The following is a 20,057-nucleotide window of genomic DNA, read 5'->3' as shown; positions in this document are numbered from 1 at the left end:
TTAAATGTACTGAATAGAAACTTCATCATTACAAATGTGTAATTACAAATATATTAAATTTAATTTACATGAAATATGAAAAGTTTCAATAGAATTAAAGAATTAAGAACATTAAAAAATATTTTAGTTTACCATAAATGCTTGTCAGTACATTCATCAGTACACTTTAAACAGTAACTTTATTTCAAAGACAACAGAAATCATTATAAATTTACATATAAAGATGTACTTGAGTCCTACTTAAGTGGGTCAAAAAACACTCTAAACTATTATACATTTTCATTTAATTGCAATTAAAATATTATTTTAAATAATGCTAAAGTATACTTTCAACAAGGCTATTTATCCACTACAACTGCTAAAGCGCTAATTTACACACAAATTCCAGTAATTTGAACAAAATTCACAAAGGCCCTTCTAGTAGATTCCAAGAAGTAATCAAAACTAAATAGTTTCTGAAGAGCTCTTTTTACAATATATTTTTGCTAATTTCAGTTCTCTCAGAGACAACAGATTCATCTGAGGAAGAGTGGCAGTCGATTGCTGATCTGGCCAGCGCCTGCCGGAACATTCTGGAAGCTTTGTCTCGAGAAGGTGAGAAATTACAATTTCCAGTGGATGAAATGTGTTTGAGCATGTGAAAGTCTGTTTAGTCTGTTCACTGAAGAATGCTGGGCTGGTAACTTTGCAATGATAATATGGAATATTACTTATGTCATTTCCTGCTTGGTTTCAGATCGGAAGTCAGGAGATGGAACTCAAGAGACTATGACCCAGCCAGGTCAGACGGAAACCAAGTTTAAAGATTTCAAGGACAGGTGAGAATGACTGTGCCATGCATTCTTTTGACATTCGATTATACTCACAAAATGAGGAGAGGCACAACTCACCGAGAACTGTAAACTGACCTGCCAAAAACATTTACAGTATGCACTTGTGGTAGATTTTCCCAACGTCTGTGACTTAAATTTACCTTGCTGTTCTTCTGAACATTCCATTAATCAAAAAATCCAGAAGAAAAAAAATGTATCATGGTTTCCACAAAAATATGATTCAGCACACTTTTCAACATTGATAATAATAGAAATGTTTCTTGAGCAGCAAATTATAGCATATTTCTGAAGGGTCATGTGACACTGATAATAATGGTGCTGAAAATTCAGCTTTCCTTCACAGGAACAAATTACATTTTACACTATATTCTTATTGGAAAATAAATTAAATTGTAATAATATTTCACAAAAATATGTTTACTGGATTTTCTGTATACTGCATGCAGACTTTAGTATATCACATTCTTTCTTCAACTTTAGAATTTTGGAAGAATGAATTTGCTCAATATATTTGTAACCTAAAAATGGTAACGTCTCATTTATTCAGGTTTTATTCAAGTCAAAGTTATTATTTAACATCCCTGAATCAACCTAAATTCATTAATTTATACCAACAAAATTATTTTTTGTGGGTGAAATCAAGTAGAAAAAGCTCTTTAATGTAACAATTGCAGGTTACCACTTTTTACAGAGCAACATTGCCTTTAACAATGGGATTTTCCTTTTTTCTTTAATAAAAAAAATTCTTACGTTTACTTTAAATGTGGTCCCTGTTATTAATCATTGAGCCTTTGAAGTCTAAATGCTCTAACAGGATATACATATGTTGCAAAATATACATCATATGATATATTACACCATGTATTTGTCTTCCTTTGTGTTCTTCTTTCTCTCCCTGCCTTCGCAGTGACTCGCCTGGTCACCTCGAGGAGAAAGTGTCCCAGTTAGAGGCCATGCTGAAGCGACTGCAGGACGACCTCCAAAAGGTACTTTGTCCTCTGTCGGTTTGTCACAGCACAGCTCTCTCTGTCGCAGCATACTTCCCACACAGTAACCCCGTTCAAATATCTCCCATTAAATACATCCACCCATCCTTGTCTGTATATCTGCCCTGTCCAGTCCTTGCCCTCTTCGCTACTTCAAAGAGCCACTGCTGCTTCACAGAGCCAATCAAACAGAGGGACTGTAGAGGTAGGGCGGGACAAGCAAAAGAAACCTGTCTTGTCATTGAGCAGGGTGAACAGAGGAGATGAGAAGATTGCTGGAGGGACAATGGGCAGCCATGCTCACTCTCAACACTAACCGACCAATGGCAGTGAAGGCAAGTAGAGCATGAGATTTTTACTCAATCAATAACAAAAAACAACAACATGAATGACAGTTCTCACTTGATTAACATCAAAATGATGCGGAAGTTTAACTCAAGGATGTGAAGGACATATGTGATATAAAGTTGAGAAGCAAAACCTAAGCCAAATCAAAACACATTTCTTGTTGTATTTTGGTGAGCGCAGAATCAATGCTTGATGTAGTGATAGGCAAGGAAAAACACGCATTCTATGAGAAGCAGGAGACCCAAGCAGAGATTAATACATCTGAACGTGTTGAATCGATTCATTCAGAACAATTCCCTGATATACTTTTTATTCTCTCATTTTTTTTCCTCAAAAGATCCCCACAGGAATACTTGGATTCTAAAAGACACAACATAGCATAAATGTAAAGAGCATTGAGAAACAAAGAAACTAAGACAAAAAGACATTGTAAAATAGTGAAATAATTTGTAATATTTCTTTGCATATTTCACTCACAGACACGCAAATCCTGTACACGAATTTACAGTAGTAAATGTGTCTTGATTCCAGCTGGTATCAATATTCAGACCCTGATTTACTAACAACCCAAAAAAAGGGTACTAATTTTACAAATCTAACAAAATCTCATGAGGGGTTACATATTAATAACCACAGCATACATAGGATGCTATCATACATGGTTTTTAAATGATAACAATAGCAACGTTTTGGCATCTATACATCTTTATTTGGCACAGCCCTAAAACAGGTGCTATGTGATACTAGTGACTGGAAACATTTTATCGTTATCAACATTTATCATAATGTTGTTTTCTATTCACACATGAATCGACAATTCAGCATATTCACCAATTCAAATTTTTAAATGCATTTAAAGGGATAGTTCACCCAAAAATGAAAATTGTCATCATTTACTCACCCTCATGTTGTTCCAAACATGTTTGAGTTTCTTTCTTCTGCTGAACACAAAATAAGATTATTTTAAAGAATGATGATAACCAGAAGAAGAGGTTTGGAACAACTTGAGGGTAAGTATAACCATATACATTTTTGGGTGAACTATCCATTTAAGTGCACTTAAATGTGGTTGTGATTGCTGACACTTTGCAGCATATATGTGGCCTTTAATTTTTCTGTTTTCGAGTTAATACACTTGCTCATTTTGGATTTGTATATGGCATGTTTAAAGGAAATGGACTGAAACCTTTCTTAGTAATGCGAGGATAGTGATGTTGACCCGACAGATTTAAATAGAAAAAAGTAAACACTTTACAGTAAAATTCCAGTTGTAAAAATTAGTTAACATAAACTATCACTAATAAATACTTCTAAAGCATTTATTAATCTTAGTTGATGTTAATTTCAACATTTACTAATACATTATTAAAATCAAAAGTTATATCTGTGAATGTACCTTAGCTAACATGAACTAACAACCAGCAGTTGTAATTTTATTGACTAACATTAACAAAGATTAATAAATACTGTAAATAAATGTATTGCTCATTGTTAGTTAATGTATTTATAAAGTTGTGTTATAAAGTTTTACCAGATATTCTTATATTACATTTTTCATTATGAGGGATTTATTGATTTAGACCAGTTTAGAAACAAGAATCTAATTTGGTTCACAAATGTCTTTGGTTTAAAATAACCCAGTTTTAAAATACTGTTTGAGAATTTTAGAATATGTCTACTAATAATAATAATTTATTAGAGCATGGAAAGCATAATCTTATATAAGCCCAGAAGATGAATTATCATCCAGAAGTTTCCTATTTTTCTGCTGTGCTTAACAGCAACAACAACAACAACAACAACACAACTGGGCAAGAAAAATTGAATAAAAAAAATATACAATACAAATCAAATGATTAAAATAACTACAGCATTATCTATTCATTAATATAATTTTTATTATGGTGTTGCTTAAAATATGATCTTTTAAAATAAGGTTCCTAGGTTCCAAACAAGATAAGTTCCATTGACATATTTTTGGCATAATATCAATTGCCACAGAAAATTATTTTGCCATAAAGTTTGCCAAAAAATATAATTTTACACACTTTACAACATCGTTATACGTTTCATTTTCTAATTTATGGAAGCTAAATTTCTGTTGAGTGTAGTTGAGTGTAGTTTTTGAAATTATAGTTTCAATTATATTGAGAGGTATTTGCTGACAAAAAATTTGGCGAAAAGTCAGACTTTGAGCTACAAAACTGTCTTTAAAGTGCTACATGTGGCACTCAATAGATGAGTTGAGGATAAGCATAAATCTATTATAAAACATTGGATCATAGAATTACTGCAGACCAGTGGCAAAGACTACAACCGTATGAATGAAGTGCATGCACACATAATAAGGCTATAATATAGTAACATAATATATTATGATTAAGGCCCCTCAGGATGAATATAGCTGATCTGGGGTCTCAGGTCTCTTTTGTTTGATCACATTATCGACATAAGGTCAGGAAGGGAAAGAGAGGCTGAGCATGGTTGACTGCATAATGTCCCACAGTTATCCAGCACACTCATCTAGGTAAACCTAGGTAGTCTACTAAACCCTTTGGTCACCTTGAGATTAAAAGTGTGGCGTTATAAAACATTATTATACATGCACAGATAACAATCTATCATAAATTACCACCATTTTTAGACGCCTCATTGCTTTTCATGCATGAATATCACTCAGGATATTTCAGACACATGAATATTGCATTATAATCCATGTATTTTTCTTTTCTTGCTTATTGAATGCTTCATATCACTGATGCAGCCTGTGTATGCATGTCTGATGCCACTTTTGGGCTGTTTTTACAATCGAGAGCTAATCAGAATGCAGGCCCTGATTTACTAAGATAACAAATAAAAGCTACTTATTTACTTGTTCAATCTACAATATACAGAACTATATTCCAAATATCTACTGTGGAAAAATAAGTACACCCCTCAGTTTTGTACCTGGTATTGCATCCATTTGGCAGAAATAACTTATAATTGTACATGTTTTATAATTGTCAGTCTCTTAAATTGATTAGAATAATTGTTAGCCCATTCCTCCATGCAGAATTCATTTAACTGCCTTTATTTATTCATTTTAATCAGCAAGCATGCATTAAATTGACATTTACAATGTTCATATTTTAAATAAATACTGTTCAGATAAATATTAGAGAGGAGAGGTTTCTTATATGGCCTGCTTCAAGTCCTCAGATAGCATTTCAATTAGATTTTCTTTTGCTTTTTCTATTTGTTTAAGGTTAATGACCAAACCAGACCAGTTTACTGAGGTTTATATAAAGTGTGGCCTTCCAGTTTAATGTTCTAATTTGCACTTCATAAACGTATGGGTGTACTAACTTTTTCCACACATTAGGACATTTTTCTAAGGTGTACAAATGATTGCCAAATATCCATTTCAAGTGTTATTTATTCATTTATATTGCCCTTTAATGTATTGCAATTGTTGAAATGCCAATCCATATATATATACAGGTCCTTCTCAAAAAATTAGCATATTGTGATAAAGTTCATTATTTTCCATAATGTAATGATAAAAATTAAACTTTCATATATTTTAGATTCATTGCACACCATCTGAAATATTTCAGGTCTTTTATTGTTTTAATACTGATGATTTTGGCATACAGCTCATGAAAACCCAAAATTCCTATCTCAAAAAATTAGCATATCATGAAAAGGGTCTCTAAACGAGCTATTAACCTAATCATCTGAATCAACTAATTAACTCTAAACACCTGCAAAAGGCTTTTAAAAACTCCCAGCCTGTTTCATTACTCAAAACCGCAATCATGGGTAAGACTGCCGACCTGACTGCTGTCCAGAAGGCCATCATTGACACCCTCAAGCAAGAGGGTAAGACACAGAAAGAAATTTCTGAACAAATAGGCTGTTCCCAGATTGCTGTATCAAGGCACCTCAGTGGGAAGTCTGTGGGAAGGAAAAAGTGTGGCAAAAAACGCTGCACAACGAGAAGAGGTGACCGGACCCTGATGAAGATTGTGGAGAAGGACCGATTCCAGACCTTGGGGAACCTGCGGAAGCAGTGGACTGAGTCTGGAGTAGAAACATCCAGAGCCACCGTGCACAGGCGTGTGCAGGAAATGGGCTACAGGTGCCGCATTCCCCAGGTCAAGCCACTTTTGAACCAGAAACAGCGGCAGAAGCGCCTGACCTGGGCTACAGAGAAGCAGCACTGGACTGTTGCTCAGTTTTGCATGTCATTCGGAAATCAAGGTGCCAGAGTCTGGAGGAAGACTGGGGAGAAGGAAATGCCAAAAGGCCTGAAGTCCAGTGTCAAGTACCCACAGTCAGTGATGGTCTGGGGTGCCATGTCAGCTGCTGGTGTTGGTCCACTGTGTTTTATCAAGGGCAGAGTCAATGCAGCTAGCTATCATGAGATTTTGGAGCACTTCATGCTTCCATCTGCTGAAAAGCTTTATGGAGATGAAGATTTCATTTTTCAGCACGACCTGGCACCTGCTCACAGTGCCAAAACCACTGGTAAATGGTTTACTGACCATGGTATTACTGTGCTCAATTGGCCTGCCAACTCTCCTGACCTGAACCCCATAGAGAATCTGTTGGATATTGTGAAGAGAAAGTTGAGAGACGCAAGACCCAACACTCTGGATGAGCTTAAGGCCGCTATCGAAGCATCCTGGGCCTCCATAACACCTCAGCAGTGCCACAGGCTGATTGCCTCCATGCCACGCCGCATTGAAGCAGTCATTTCTGCAAAAGGATTCCCGACCAAGTATTGAGTGCATAACTGAAGATAATAATTTAAAGGTTGACTTTTTTTGTATTAAAAACACTTCTTTTATTGGTCGGATGAAATATGCTAATTTCAGTTGGTGTGCAATGAATCTAAAATATATGAAAGTTTAATTTTTATCATCACATTATGGAAAATAATGAACTTTAGCACAATATGCTAATTTTTTGAGAAGGACCTGTATATACTGTATATAAAAAGTTTGGGGTCAGTAAGATTTTTTTTTAAAGAATAGTTCAGGATTAATGAATCTAAACTAAATGTATCACTGTTTCCACAATACTTTGCATTACAGGAATACATTACATTTTAAAATATATTAAAATAGAAAACATTCCTTTTACATTGTAATAATATTTCACAATATTACAGTTTTTACTGTATTTTGATCAAATAAATGCAGCCTTGGCGAGCATAAGAGACTTCTTTCAAAATATTTTCATTCTCGAAACCTTAAAAAATCTTACCAACTCCAACTTACAAACTTTTAAAAGGTAATACCTCATATGCAAACCTTTAGTAAATCAGGGCCTCAGTGTACGAACCATTAGTCCCCATTTATCCACTTTTTGTATAGCAAGTGATCTAAGGATCATTGTCTGTGTTGCAGCATGTAATAGTGTGTGGCATTTGCTGGTAAATGTGTGTCAAGCAAGCCATTGTCTTCAATGGTCGCCGTGATTTTACCAGTTAAGACATGTTCCTGAACTACCTGGACATTTTTTGTTGATCCTGGAATCATAATCCTGTCCAAAACCATAGTTCTAACCCTATTTCTACCCCTAAACCTAACTCTATCCATAACTTGTCTCTAAAATCAGATGGAAATGATAGGTGAATAAGAATTGTGTAGAAGCACCTAACCCTTGTTGTAAGCCTAAACTTGACACTAACTGTAAACCTTTCCCTCAAATCTGACGGGTTGATTGGAACTTTGTTTAACTTGGTGAAATCACGTCCGCCTGTCTTTATCTGTCTCATACAGTACCACCAACATATTGAGATATAGTAAACCCTCTTGTGGCGTGGATATGTCCTATCAATGCAGAGTGAGAACGCTCGAACCTGAAAGACATTATGTTTGCATGCTTCCCACAGGAGAAGGAGGACAAGGCAACGCTGCAAGCAGAGGTGCAAAGTCTCAGGCAGAACAACCAGCGTTTGCAGGAAGAGTCCCAGAGTACCGTGGCACGGCTCATTAAGGTCACTGAACTGCTCTGCAACGTCAACAAACCCTGCTAGCATTGAAGGCCAAACCATGGCAGCAAGCAAGATCAACAGACTGATCTAAAGGCCAATGCAAAACTCAAAAAACGCCCTAAAAACCTTTGTTAAGTGACAAGAACATTGACAAGCCTTACTCGAAAAGTGCACGAAACCAAACTGGTCGGCTAAAGTACGTTCTTACATAAAATATAATTAAAAAGTCATCCAAATCTCTGTTTCACCCTAAACAGTTCGCAGGGCTAGATTCACATATAGTCCCATCACTGTGACAGCTTGTTAACAATGATAGCCTTCGGTGCAAGAACCAGTCTTGTAGGAAACACTTAATCATTACTGTTTTGGAAGCATGCCCTTAACATCGGCTAATGTGGTTTACAAGCAGTTCAAAACCATCTGACTGATCCAAAATTAATTATTTGCAACCCTCACACCTGACTTTAGAAGACATTTAGTGACATTAACTGTTCAAACTCATATTATTCTTTTAAGTATTTCTTCCCTGTGAACCGGATGGTCACAAAAAAACTATCGTGTCCAGATACCTAGCAATACATTCCTTACCTTACCTGTGTTGAAATGGATTCAGGAGTTCCAGACCATGTACTTCAGTGTATATACAGTTTCTTACTAGAAGAAAATTATTAAAATATCAGTGTGACTGTAACCCTCTATTAACCATCACGGTGTCAGAAATAGGTAAAACCCGATCTGACCTTTTCTCTGTTGGCAATGGGGTAGAAGGCTGGCTTCTCACTTATCTCCAGAGTGAATATGCTAACACCAAGAGCGATACAAACTGGCCGTGAAAATCAGAAAATACGTGCATTTTGGTAAACACATTTTTTTGTTTAGGACTACCCTTGTGAAAAAGAAGTGTGCTTAATTGTATTGAATGTGCACTTGAAGTGTACTTCAATACTTAAAAAGTATATTTTTAAAAACCTGCACTTGCTGATAATGTTACTGAAATAAAAGGCCACATAAGTGTACTTAAAGAGAGTACACTCATGATTGTTTCTTAACACACTTAATTGCACTTTTTAATCATAGATTTAATAATCTTTTTTCATGTTTCAAAGAAGTACACTTATTTTGATCATTTTAATTATATGTTATTAAATAAGTTAAAAGTTAATATATTTTAAATATACTTAATTACATGACATACAATTTTCAATAGAAATGATGTTAAAGTGTATTTTAGTTTACCATAAATGCTTGTTGGTATATTCAACAGTACACTTTAACCATATTTCAAAGACAGTAGAAATCATTGTGAAATTACTTAGAAAGATCTGCTTAAGTGGGTCAAAAATGCACTCTGCAAGTTCAGCTAACTGCATTTAATGTAAATTCAAACAAAAATACATTTTCATGTAATTGCAAAAAACAATTACATTCATTCCACGCTCAAGTATATTCTTTTAAAGTATATTATTTCTGTAATAAGTACTATTTATTTTAAAAAATATACTTTTAAAAGTGTACCTTTTCACAAGGGACAAGTCAAAATTGTGTTCTGTGGTAATCAAGTGCATGTTGTCAGTAGAGCTTTAGTTGAAGCTGGAATATTCCTTGTTTAAGCACAAATAATTTGAGGCAACTCATTCGTGCTTTGAATAGCAAGTTAAATTTAGAATTTAGACTTACTGGACCCTTTTTTAATTGATCAAGGATATTTACTGACGCATACCAGAGAGAGAGAGAAAAAAAGGCTAATTTCACGCCTTTTCACGGTTGTCTAGCTGTGATTTCAGCAATGGGACAAAGTGTCGGAAATTTTACATTCTCGTGTGTGTGTGTCTGTGTGTGTGTGTGTGTGTGTGTGTGTGTGTGTGTGTGTGTGTGTGTGTGTGTGTGTGTGTGTGTGTGTGTGTGCGCGTGCGTGCGTGCGTGCGTGCGTGCGTGCGTGCGTGCGTGCGTGTGTGTGTGTGTGCATGTGTTTTTTTTAAGTCTTATGTCTGATCCCACTGAATCTGAATGAGCCTTGCAGACACCTACTTGAAAGACATTGATTTGAGAAGAAAACAATTCTTAGTGTTAAGTTACAAAGGGAAGCAATGACTTAAAGTAGTACATCTCTATTAATAAAGATTGCTTCCAATTTGATTCAATTGTTTGCTGCTCACAAATAATTTAGAGAAGCGCCAGACCAGTTCTACTTTGTTCTCACACAAATTGCCTAGAGTGCTTTACACTGAATTGTGAGACAGCACATATTTATGAAATTGCTATTTTGTCTCTTTTATTTTCCATATAATATCTCTCTTTACCTCACCTAAAGGTGCACTGATAATAACATGAAAATGTGACAAGGAGAAGAGCATATTAACTGGACTCATACTCATAAAACAAGCTGTTGAAGTTGAATGAATCACACGGCACCACCACAAACCTACATGCAAAGGGAAACGAAGCAAATTGTTAAATATCCATACGTCATACATATCTTCTCCCCTTCACATGTTGAGGTTTTTTATTTTAGAGTCACTGTGATAACCTGGTACCAGCAGATTCTGATGTATTACAATGAAATTATAAATCTATATCTTTATTCCTCTCTGTGAAGAAATGTAGAGCCAAAATAAGTGTTACTTCCCTCTGATGTGTGTAAGTCTATATCCAGATGGAGCTGGAGTTTACTGATTAGTTGTTACCATTAGTGGAGAATTTGTTGAGTTTGATGAATGCAGCGCGATAATTGTTACAGACAGGAATAATACTGATGCAGCTTTTATGCAATCAGTAATGCATTTGGTGGGGTTTACTTAGCAAAAGAGCAATGTAAAAGAACTATTTCCTGTTCATCTGTGTGCGACATAGTCTTTTAGATAGGAGGCTGAGAAAGCGCGCGAGTGCAACAAGCAATTTCTAAGCCACCTTCTGTTCTGTATCTGTGTATGTATTTATAAAATTGTAATAACTTATTAATCTTGAAAATGTGGATGTTATTGCTAGATATGTATATTTGAACTGGAAGGGAAGAGATGCAAATTTGTGATCCAATGAATGTTTAATTTTATTTTATTTTAAATTGTAAGAGTAAGGCATGACATGATAGCAGGTCATATTTTGATTTACCTGAATAATAACAACAACCGTCGAGACACTTTCCTTATTGGAAAACTACTCTCTGAAATTACACTGGAAACAAACTCAAAGGGACAGTGCGAGTTACAACTGTGGCTGCTTAAAAAATTGTGACATTCCATCTTTTCATGTTTTTAATAATTTTATCATTCTTTTTTTACGGTCAAAGCTGTATTATACATTTAGTTCGATACTGAAATGTTATCTCTTAACTGCTGTGGTGGCCCAAGTGGTTTCCAGTTTCATTGTTATTAATGATACGATCAGGATATTTTATCAGCAAAACCTTCCTGAAAAACAAATCAGAACTAATGCATTTAGACTAAATTACTCACAGACACATTTGTGACTTGAAATTCTTAAAGGGACAGGTTTGGAAATGTTAAACTAATCCCTATCTTTTTTTTTTATGGCATGGTATTTTATACAGCCATAAATGCTTTTGATCATATAGTAATGCTTACTGTTTGATTTATGTATTAATGATGCGATTCTGTTGTTTACAAAATGCTGGTCCTTTTGATTTTAATGTGACTTTTAAAGTACAGCCTGCTTTCACTGGAACAAAGCCAAAGTCACTCCAGGGAATAAAGCCATGCAAGTCATGCAGATACACTAGCATAGTCCACTGGAAATTTGTGACTGGATTGTTGTAGTGCCAAATTTTGTATTGTTCCACTACCAACAACTGTGGTATTTACAGACTGTACAATTAAAAGCCTCTTACAAACTATCCAAACCACTCCTAAGAATGTACATTTTCCACTGTTAGCCGAACATTCCTTGATGTGTTGCTTTTTTTTATGTCATTTTGCTATCCATGTCATGCCCATGGACAGATTTACAGATTAAGCTTAGGTCTTTGTAGTTACTATACACTGATGTCAATGACTGTTCTAAATTGCCAAACCTGCCAACAAATACCATTATATCTACAAATCCCATAAATAATCAGCTCCTGGAACAGAATCACTAGTTAGCAGGCACTTTTACAAGTAAGTATTGTCACATTAAAAATTAAAAATGTAGGTGTATGGCAAACCACAAACCCACACACTATGCACACTGGTCTGTAAAGAATTATGACTGGACCAACAGGAAAACGCGTCTAGTCAAAACATAATAAGAAATGGTATGGTGATCACTGGAGCTCTACTTGTTTCTTTTAACTAATATGGATCAAGTATTGTTTATGTGAATCTGAGGGATCCTGGCAATAAAAACTGAACTTGTTTCTGTACGAGCTGGTGTCAGAAATGTATCAAATATTTGTCTTGTCATTGAACTCATAAAACATTTGCTATATTTTTGTTTCACATCAACACAATCTTTTCACACACTGAAGGATGTCCAAAAAATGTTACTGTATATGAGAGCATGCAACTCTAAACATTTTATGGTCTATTTAAATGTACATGTACATGTTAATTGTAAATTAACAATTTAAATAAGTCACTACCTCAATCATTATTCCAAAACTTTTTTTTGTCTAACCCTGATTCGCTTGCCTATTATTAGTGTTTATATTTTAGAATTGATGAGATGTTTTTCGTGGGAAATTGCACGCTTCGCTCACCCGTGCATGTCTGGTCATATAAATAGAGAAAAGTTACTCCAGCTACTTTGGTTGTGTCCCAATTCAAAGACTGCATGCTTTGAAGGACTCAGACTTCAATATTTGTACTAGATTTTTTTTAAAGTTATATTAAACTGTCTGAAAACAAAATAAGGTTTACAATTTGTCTAAATAAGTTCACCATGGTCCATTTCTGTATATAATTGTCACAGTATGTGGCTGAGGATGAAGAGCACGACGAAGGAGTCAACTGAAATCGTTATTAATTCTAACTTCAAAAACAATGAATTGGAGACTAACTGGGAGATAACACCCACATACATGTGAATGCAAATCAATACAGGAGAAAGACCAGACTGAAACGGAGGGCTAATGTACAAGGGCAAACAAAGGAGCAAATGAGGTGATTAACAAGGTACAGGTAAATGGGATAAATGAATGTCTCTCATGGGGAAAACTAGGTGAAAGGAAAACTAACACAGAAGACAAAAATCCCAAAGGCAAAACAAAACATAATCCTGACCTCACACCAAACAAAGCGCAACCGGGGAGGGGGGCGGGCACCCTGGAGTCCTGGAGGGCAAGTGCGCAGGGATGGGCTGACAGGCTAGGAAGCCTCCAGGGCGAGCCAAGAAGGCGCCGGGAGCCAGGGAGGTTTGGCCTCTGTGACCTTAACCGGAAAGCTAGGCTATAATTTCTCCAATTTCTTGGGAGGAGCTATTGGGTTTTGAACTGGTGCGGACTCTAGAGCGGGATCATGGGCTGGAGCCATCACTGGACTCTAGACTGTGCTCAGGGACTGTTGTGGATTTGTGTTTAGCCCAGACACATAAGTGTTAGTTTAAGCGAAGTGTAAGCGTCCCCTAAGATAATAACTAATGATCTTTGCAACACAAGTGAATCAATCAAAACTAACTTTAGCTGGACAATAACATTATTCTACAGCTGCTGTAAAGCCAAAACAATCTCTGTTACTTTAATTTCCTATTATCACTGTAGAGCTGCTTTGAAACAATCTATTATTGTTAAAAGCGCTATATAAATGAAGGTGACTTGACTTGACTTGACTTGACTTGACATTATGGACAGTGCGATACTCTCTGGGTTGGGCTCTGGGATTTCACTCTCTAGAGCAGGTTTGGAAACTTCACTTACTGGAACAGATTTGGGAACTTCTCTTACTGGAAGCATTGTGACCACTGGAATTGGCAATGCTGTAATACTTGGAGCAGGAAATTGGACGAGAGCAGATCGCAATTATCATCAATTATAAAAAGAGACACCGTTATCGATTACAAGGTAGTCATATACTAACTATTCACGTTAATGTAGTACTGTTTATATGTACTAACATGGCCTGAATTGAGTGTGGGATTGTTTTGCATCTAATTTTAATCGTTCGAGATTCTAACGTCACAATGCAGTTTCTCACACACACACATACTGTATATGTTGTCGTATTTATTTTGCTTTATTTATTTTTTTATAATGTCATAATTTTGTTATAATGAGCCTAGCCTGAACCCTGCACACTCTCCATCATCCATGAGTTTCCTGTGCTTCCTGTCAATTGCCATGGAGTTCATCCCCAGATGTGTGAGCTTCCTGTATCTCCTGAACTTCCTGTTTTTGAGGAACATCAAAAGCTCATATTTGCTAAGTTTAAAGTACAGTATAGAAGGTTGGCATCACGTTCCACCAAAAAAAGGAGCAGAGAGAGTGAAAGTGTTGGAAAGCGACTTTGTGCATGTTGTGAAAAATACAACCAGATGCTGCTAGTTCACTGACCTTAAATTACATGATGAAACACACAGGAGTGTACTGAGGCAATTCTAGCCAGAAAGTCAGTTCATTTGGTGGCCATATTTGTAACGACTCTGGGTGGCTATTGTGATGTAGAATACAAACAAGCTGCAAACAGGCCAACTTTAAAGACCTTTTCTTAAAAGTATTCAGAGACATTCACTCTTTTATTTGTATGTATTTTTGGACTGTTGATGACAACAATACTCTGGGTTTTGTCTTTATTTGGCTTGAGTATACTGTGTGATGTCATCAAGAACTTGGAAGAGAAACATCTGACACCATGCTTAAGTTCTGGCTTATCAGGTTTGAGGCACCAGTGCTCTGTAAATGATTTGTGTTTGTTGTTTCTCTTTCCTTGTGGGAACTAAAGTTCTAAAACTAAATATCTAAGCTAAATATTCCAAAGGCCCATAGAAGGACCCGAAATATGACTCAACCATTTTAAGAGTAACTATGTTGGTCTTTTTTACTGCACAATGGAAAGTATTTTGGCATTAAGCATGTCTCATAATATCTCTCTCTTTAATTTAGCCACTAATTTTAAATCTAAGCAGCATGATAAAATAGTAAAATATTAAAATATGATAGCCTATTGCATATCTTATCTTACATTCTGCTGGAGGGATTGAAGAATCCCGAGAACAAACACACAGTAAATGTTGCCACCTGGTGCTGAACATCGGTATAAAGTTACTCAACAGTGCCTTTAAAGTTGTTATTAGTTGTAACTTGTAAGGATATACAGTATGCTAGTGAAAAATTGGATTAAGTTTGCTTAATGATATTATCGAGTGTATCATCATTGTGCCAAATTTTATTATGCACAAAATAAATGCAACTGTCTGCAAATAAACAAGGTTTCCTAAAGGTAGGCCTACTAAGAATAGTTTCAATGTGTTTGAACAATTGCCTCACACAGATATAGCGATTAATGGCAATTAAATGAAAATTTATTATAGACAATAGAACATGAATTGTGCAGTTCTTATCGCCAGACACTAGGCAATAAACTGCAAATGGGTGTTTTTAAAGAGCAATAAAATATTTAATTAGAATCTTGTCATTCTTCTCTAAAAACTCACGACATGGTCTACAAAATGCTTCAGAAAATGCATAGTTTTAGAGATTTGAAATGAAGCATGAGTCATGACCACACTTGTGGCTTCACTTTATTTATAGTGATACGTTGTTATACTACATTCAAATAATATTTTATACATTTAAAAATTATATTCTTGATATTTTTACTTTTGTTTTTTAATGTTTGAGCTTATACATCTCCATATTAAAAACAGTCTGAGTAATTTTGAGTCTTGAACTGTAAACAAGTGTTTGCTTTCGATCTCACTTTATATTAAGTGGCTTTAAGTACTATGTACTTACATTGAAGCTAATAATTTGATACAATGGACTTATTGTGTACATGTTTTACATTGTACTTATATTAAAAAAATAGCTGAATGAAATTACAGCTGTAATTAATGTATGTAAATGCATTTGTAATAACACTGTTGACCCTTTCCTTACACCTTAACCCACCCTTAAACCTACTCATACCACCACACCTGTGGTGGTATGGGTACTAACCTTACTATTAAGGTTATACTGGTAAGGTTACTATACTAACCTTACCCGTATCACACCTCAATCGCAGCAAAAGTGTTGTACAATACAACATGAACACAATAAGTACATTGTACATATGTTTCAATAAAGTGGGACCTGGCTTTCTAAATACATGTTGGTTATGTGTCTATTCAGAATGACTTACGAGCAGCAACCTTATTATTTTGGGTATGTCATTTATGCCCCACTAGCCCAAATTCAATTCAATTCAATTCACATTTATTTGTATAACGCTTTTTACAATAGCTACACATATAGTTTCAAAGCAGCTTTACAGAAAATGCACATTAATTAGAGTCAACATTACAATTAGTGATCTGTATTATATATTTATAATGCTTCTCTTTCGCCTCATAGTGTTTTCTTATTGGTCGTCCACGGCTTTACACGATTGTATTGGCAAGAGCCGCCCTGAAGCGGCAGCGGTGTCTCTCTCTCTCTCTCTCTCTCTGTGTGTGTGTGTGTGTGTGTGTGTGTGTGTGTGTGTGTGTGTGTGTGTGTGTGTGTGTGTGTGTGTGTGTGTGTGTGTGTGTGTGTGTGTGTGTGTGTGTGAGTGAGTGAGAGAGAGAGAGAGAGAGAGAGAGAGAGAGAGGGTACCATTTACAACGACCTTTCCCAATCTAAAGGCATGTGAGCGCATTTGTGCGCTTTGAAGCAGATGATAGCCTACCTGAACATATAGAACAGGTCTGCGCATAAGGTTAGCGCTGCGATGCTTCTAAATAGTTTGAAACAGCGCCGTGTTAACTGCGATGAAGAAAAACAAGGCAACTGAAAAGTTTAGTTTAGTAATAAGGTAGTTTTCAGTCCCGGATAACGACAGGAGGAATCTGCGGCTGCTGCGATCATGTTCTGACTCAGCGGTGAGGAACAGACGGAGCGGAATGAAGGCTTTGACATGGAGCGTCAGACGGCGGCCGTTCCATCGCTTCTGCTGCTGTGCGTTCGGCTTTCTCCTGGTTGTGTGGGTCGCACAGGTCCTGCAACTGACAGGTTAGGACAATCACAGACAAAACATGCATTAGTTTAACACGATCATCCCATGGTTATGCTTTTGTTCGTACCATGCATTTTCTTTTTTTCTCTCATTTGTGTCTCTGCATCAATATGACAGCCTATGAAGAGGAGCATGATTTATGCACACAGCAGAAATGAAATAGAGCAAATTATATGTTATCACTATAGCTATAAGAGCTATAAGATTTGTTTTCTTTATACAGTTAAAAAATAGCCTAATAATTTAACATAAATGGTTTTCATTAAACAGTATTATTTTAAATGTATAGCTACATTTTTTTTCGTCGAGCTTGTTCTGCCAGTAAAACCTTCACACCTGTGTCACAGCACCAACTGAAAGGTGGTTTCCCATGCTAAGCCCAATAACTATAACCTGTGATGAGTGTTGGAGGACGAAAGAGACAGACAAATGAATATAAACTAACATACCTAAATCAAATTATTTTGCTTTATGGGTTCAAAAAGTTCCAAAAACAACCTGATCCTAGAGATTCACCTTTCCAGTGCATTTGCTGTAAGTAATAGTTACACATTTACTTCAGTGCTATAGTGTTAGTACAGCTGCTGTTGTTTAATGCTGGTGATAGTGACCCACTCCCATGTACAATTTAAAATATATATGTATTTCTAGAAATATGATATGGCTTGGGTCCTTATCTCATGACAGTGATTTTAATTCTTATTTCTTAAAATGTTGTTTATTCCTTTGTGTAAAAACATGTATTATCAAAACCAATACTTGTTTTATAGTGCGTCTGATTCTCCTTTTAAAGTAACCAATAAAAATCCAAAATTTTCGTTTGCTTTTCCAACCAAGCTTCTCTTTCATGACAGATCAGTTGTGGCTCTGGGAACCTTAGAGGTGTCAGCTTTTTCTAGTATAAATTTCTTGAACTATTAAAACATAAATCAGCTATTTATTTGAACTTATGTAAACATATTATTTGTGGCAGATGAGTTTGTAAACTCAACATTAACATTAGAATTGAAGGAACCAACAGCCAGTATTGCAAGCAATTCAAGTAAAATCAAAGAAAGCTTTATTCCTGGTCCGCTTGCTTTCATGATTCAAATTACTTAAATTAAACTATTGAACTTTTTGATTGTTCGGTCGTATGAACTTCATCTTCTCTTGACAGCTGACTGCATTATTTAGTTGATCAATGAAATTGGCTGTGGGGCAAGGTTTGAGCTTAACTAGCTTGGGGGGGGGGGGGGGGGGGGCAATCTTGTTTGGGTCATAGGACAATCTTTATATTGCTTTTGTACATAATTCTATTGTCTTTGATAATGGTACTGTGTACTGTTGAATGTACTGATAAGCATTTATGCCTAACTAAAAAATACTTTATTGCCATTTCTATTGAAACGTGTATGTCATGTATAGGGTAGACTGTGTACAGTTGAGACATGTGTACAGTTGAGACACCTTAAATAACTTGCGTGTGCAGCAAGCACAAGTTGTGATTTTTGCTGTGCACATTGCGTATTAGTGTCCTCTTTGGTCATGTGAAATACACTTTGTATTATTAATCAATATATTAAATATATTGTTTTTTATTTTATTGTTCCTGTTTTATACATTTTAACCAGTGCTAATTTTAATAAAATGAATGAATTTAAATGGACGAATAAACAAACACATTTCCCAATTGTTATTTTCTTTATTTGTCTATTTATTATATTTGCAATGAACGGTTAGCTAGTTACCTTTACATCAGTAAAAAATTGTGTCTCCACTGTACCACATATGGGTACAGTTGAGACAAAAAGCACCTCATTTTTATGAACTACTTATGGGTATTATTGATTGATAATATCTTAGTCTACAAGCAAATGAAATGTCATGTGGCATGTCATGTGGAAATTCACTTCTTTTCAGTATCTATTTTTGTGCGAAAAATCAAAACGCAAAAAGTGTCTCAACTGTACTCAGTCTACCCTAATGATGGAGGTGCAGTTTAGTACATTTAACATAAATTATCTTTATATGTTATACTGAATAACACACTGCAGTTAACATTATAATCAAGTAGCCTACTTTACATTTGCTTTATTACTTTCAACACATCCAAATAAGTGTCACTTTCAGTCTACAGTAGTTGTACAAGTTGGAAAAAACAGTATAATTACAATAATTGTACTTATATAATCAAATGATTTGACTTTTCTTGAATGAACCTGCAGCTTTATACCTACTGACAAACAGACCAAACCAGGACAACAAACTGTTCCAACTTGCAGTGGTCACATTGATCTTCGTGTGTGGCATCAGTTGTTTCATTTTTATGTTTTGTGATGACAGAGAGGACGGTTCTGCAGCAGAGGCGCTGATTTTATCCATATATAGCATCACAAAATGAAAGCTGAAAAAATATGCCCTACTCAAGAGAGCAGGAGAGACAGTCTGATAAGAAACAACTTAAATCATTTGGTGGGAGCAACTTTGCAGCAGTCTCTCTCTAAAAAAACAGAAGACTCAGCATAGAAGTCACTTCCATCACAAAATGAAAGCTGAAAAAATATGCCCTACACAAGAGAGCAGGAGAGACAGTCTGATAAGAAACAACTTAAATAATTTGGTGGGAGCAACTTTGCAGCAGTCTCTCTCTCTAAAAAAACAGAAGTCTCAGCATAGAAGTCACTTGCAACTTAAGTTGTAAACATTCATTGACACCAACATACCTGTTTCTGTCATGGGTGGTTGCAATGAATTGCACGAAGATTGAGTTTAACAAACATAAACAGTCTTTAATAGTAAA

General features: G+C 35.6%; 2 protein-coding genes across 6 annotated transcripts in view; both read left to right on the top strand.

Annotated features, from left to right (window-relative positions):
• sipa1 (signal-induced proliferation-associated 1) overlaps window positions 1-8,844 on the top strand; it is a 62,484-nt gene extending 53,640 nt beyond the window's left edge. Inside the window, exons 12-16 of one of the 5 annotated variants that reach the window (XR_013194646.1) lie at window positions 496-594; window positions 737-818; window positions 1,741-1,819; window positions 2,069-2,154; window positions 8,052-8,188. Coding sequence is in view for 4 of the 5 variants with exons in the window: in XM_077201973.1 (XP_077058088.1) it covers window positions 496-594; window positions 737-818; window positions 1,741-1,819; window positions 1,953-2,135 (443 nt within the window). In the remaining variant the exon portion in view is untranslated. Of the gene's footprint in view, window positions 1-495; window positions 595-736; window positions 819-1,740; window positions 1,820-1,952; window positions 2,155-8,051 lie in introns of all 5 variants that reach the window. The other 4 variants (XM_077201973.1, XM_077201974.1, XM_077201975.1 and 1 more) reach the window with 4 other exon arrangements.
• Window positions 8,845-16,880: 8,036 nt separating this feature from the next.
• Window positions 16,881-20,057, top strand: part of LOC143710797 (sodium/potassium/calcium exchanger 3) — a 78,474-nt gene continuing 75,297 nt past the window's right edge. The window contains exon 1 of the mRNA XM_077201983.1: window positions 16,881-17,271. Within this exon, the coding sequence (XP_077058098.1) occupies window positions 17,163-17,271 (109 nt within the window). The 5' untranslated portion in view covers window positions 16,881-17,162. The remainder of the gene's footprint in view (window positions 17,272-20,057) is intronic.

This window comes from Siphateles boraxobius, unplaced genomic scaffold (assembly GCF_051911475.1).
Source record: "Siphateles boraxobius isolate OS27281-9 unplaced genomic scaffold, OSU_SipBor_1 48, whole genome shotgun sequence".
NCBI lineage: Eukaryota > Metazoa > Chordata > Actinopteri > Cypriniformes > Leuciscidae > Siphateles > Siphateles boraxobius.
This window is presented reverse-complemented; position numbering and strand designations above follow the sequence as displayed.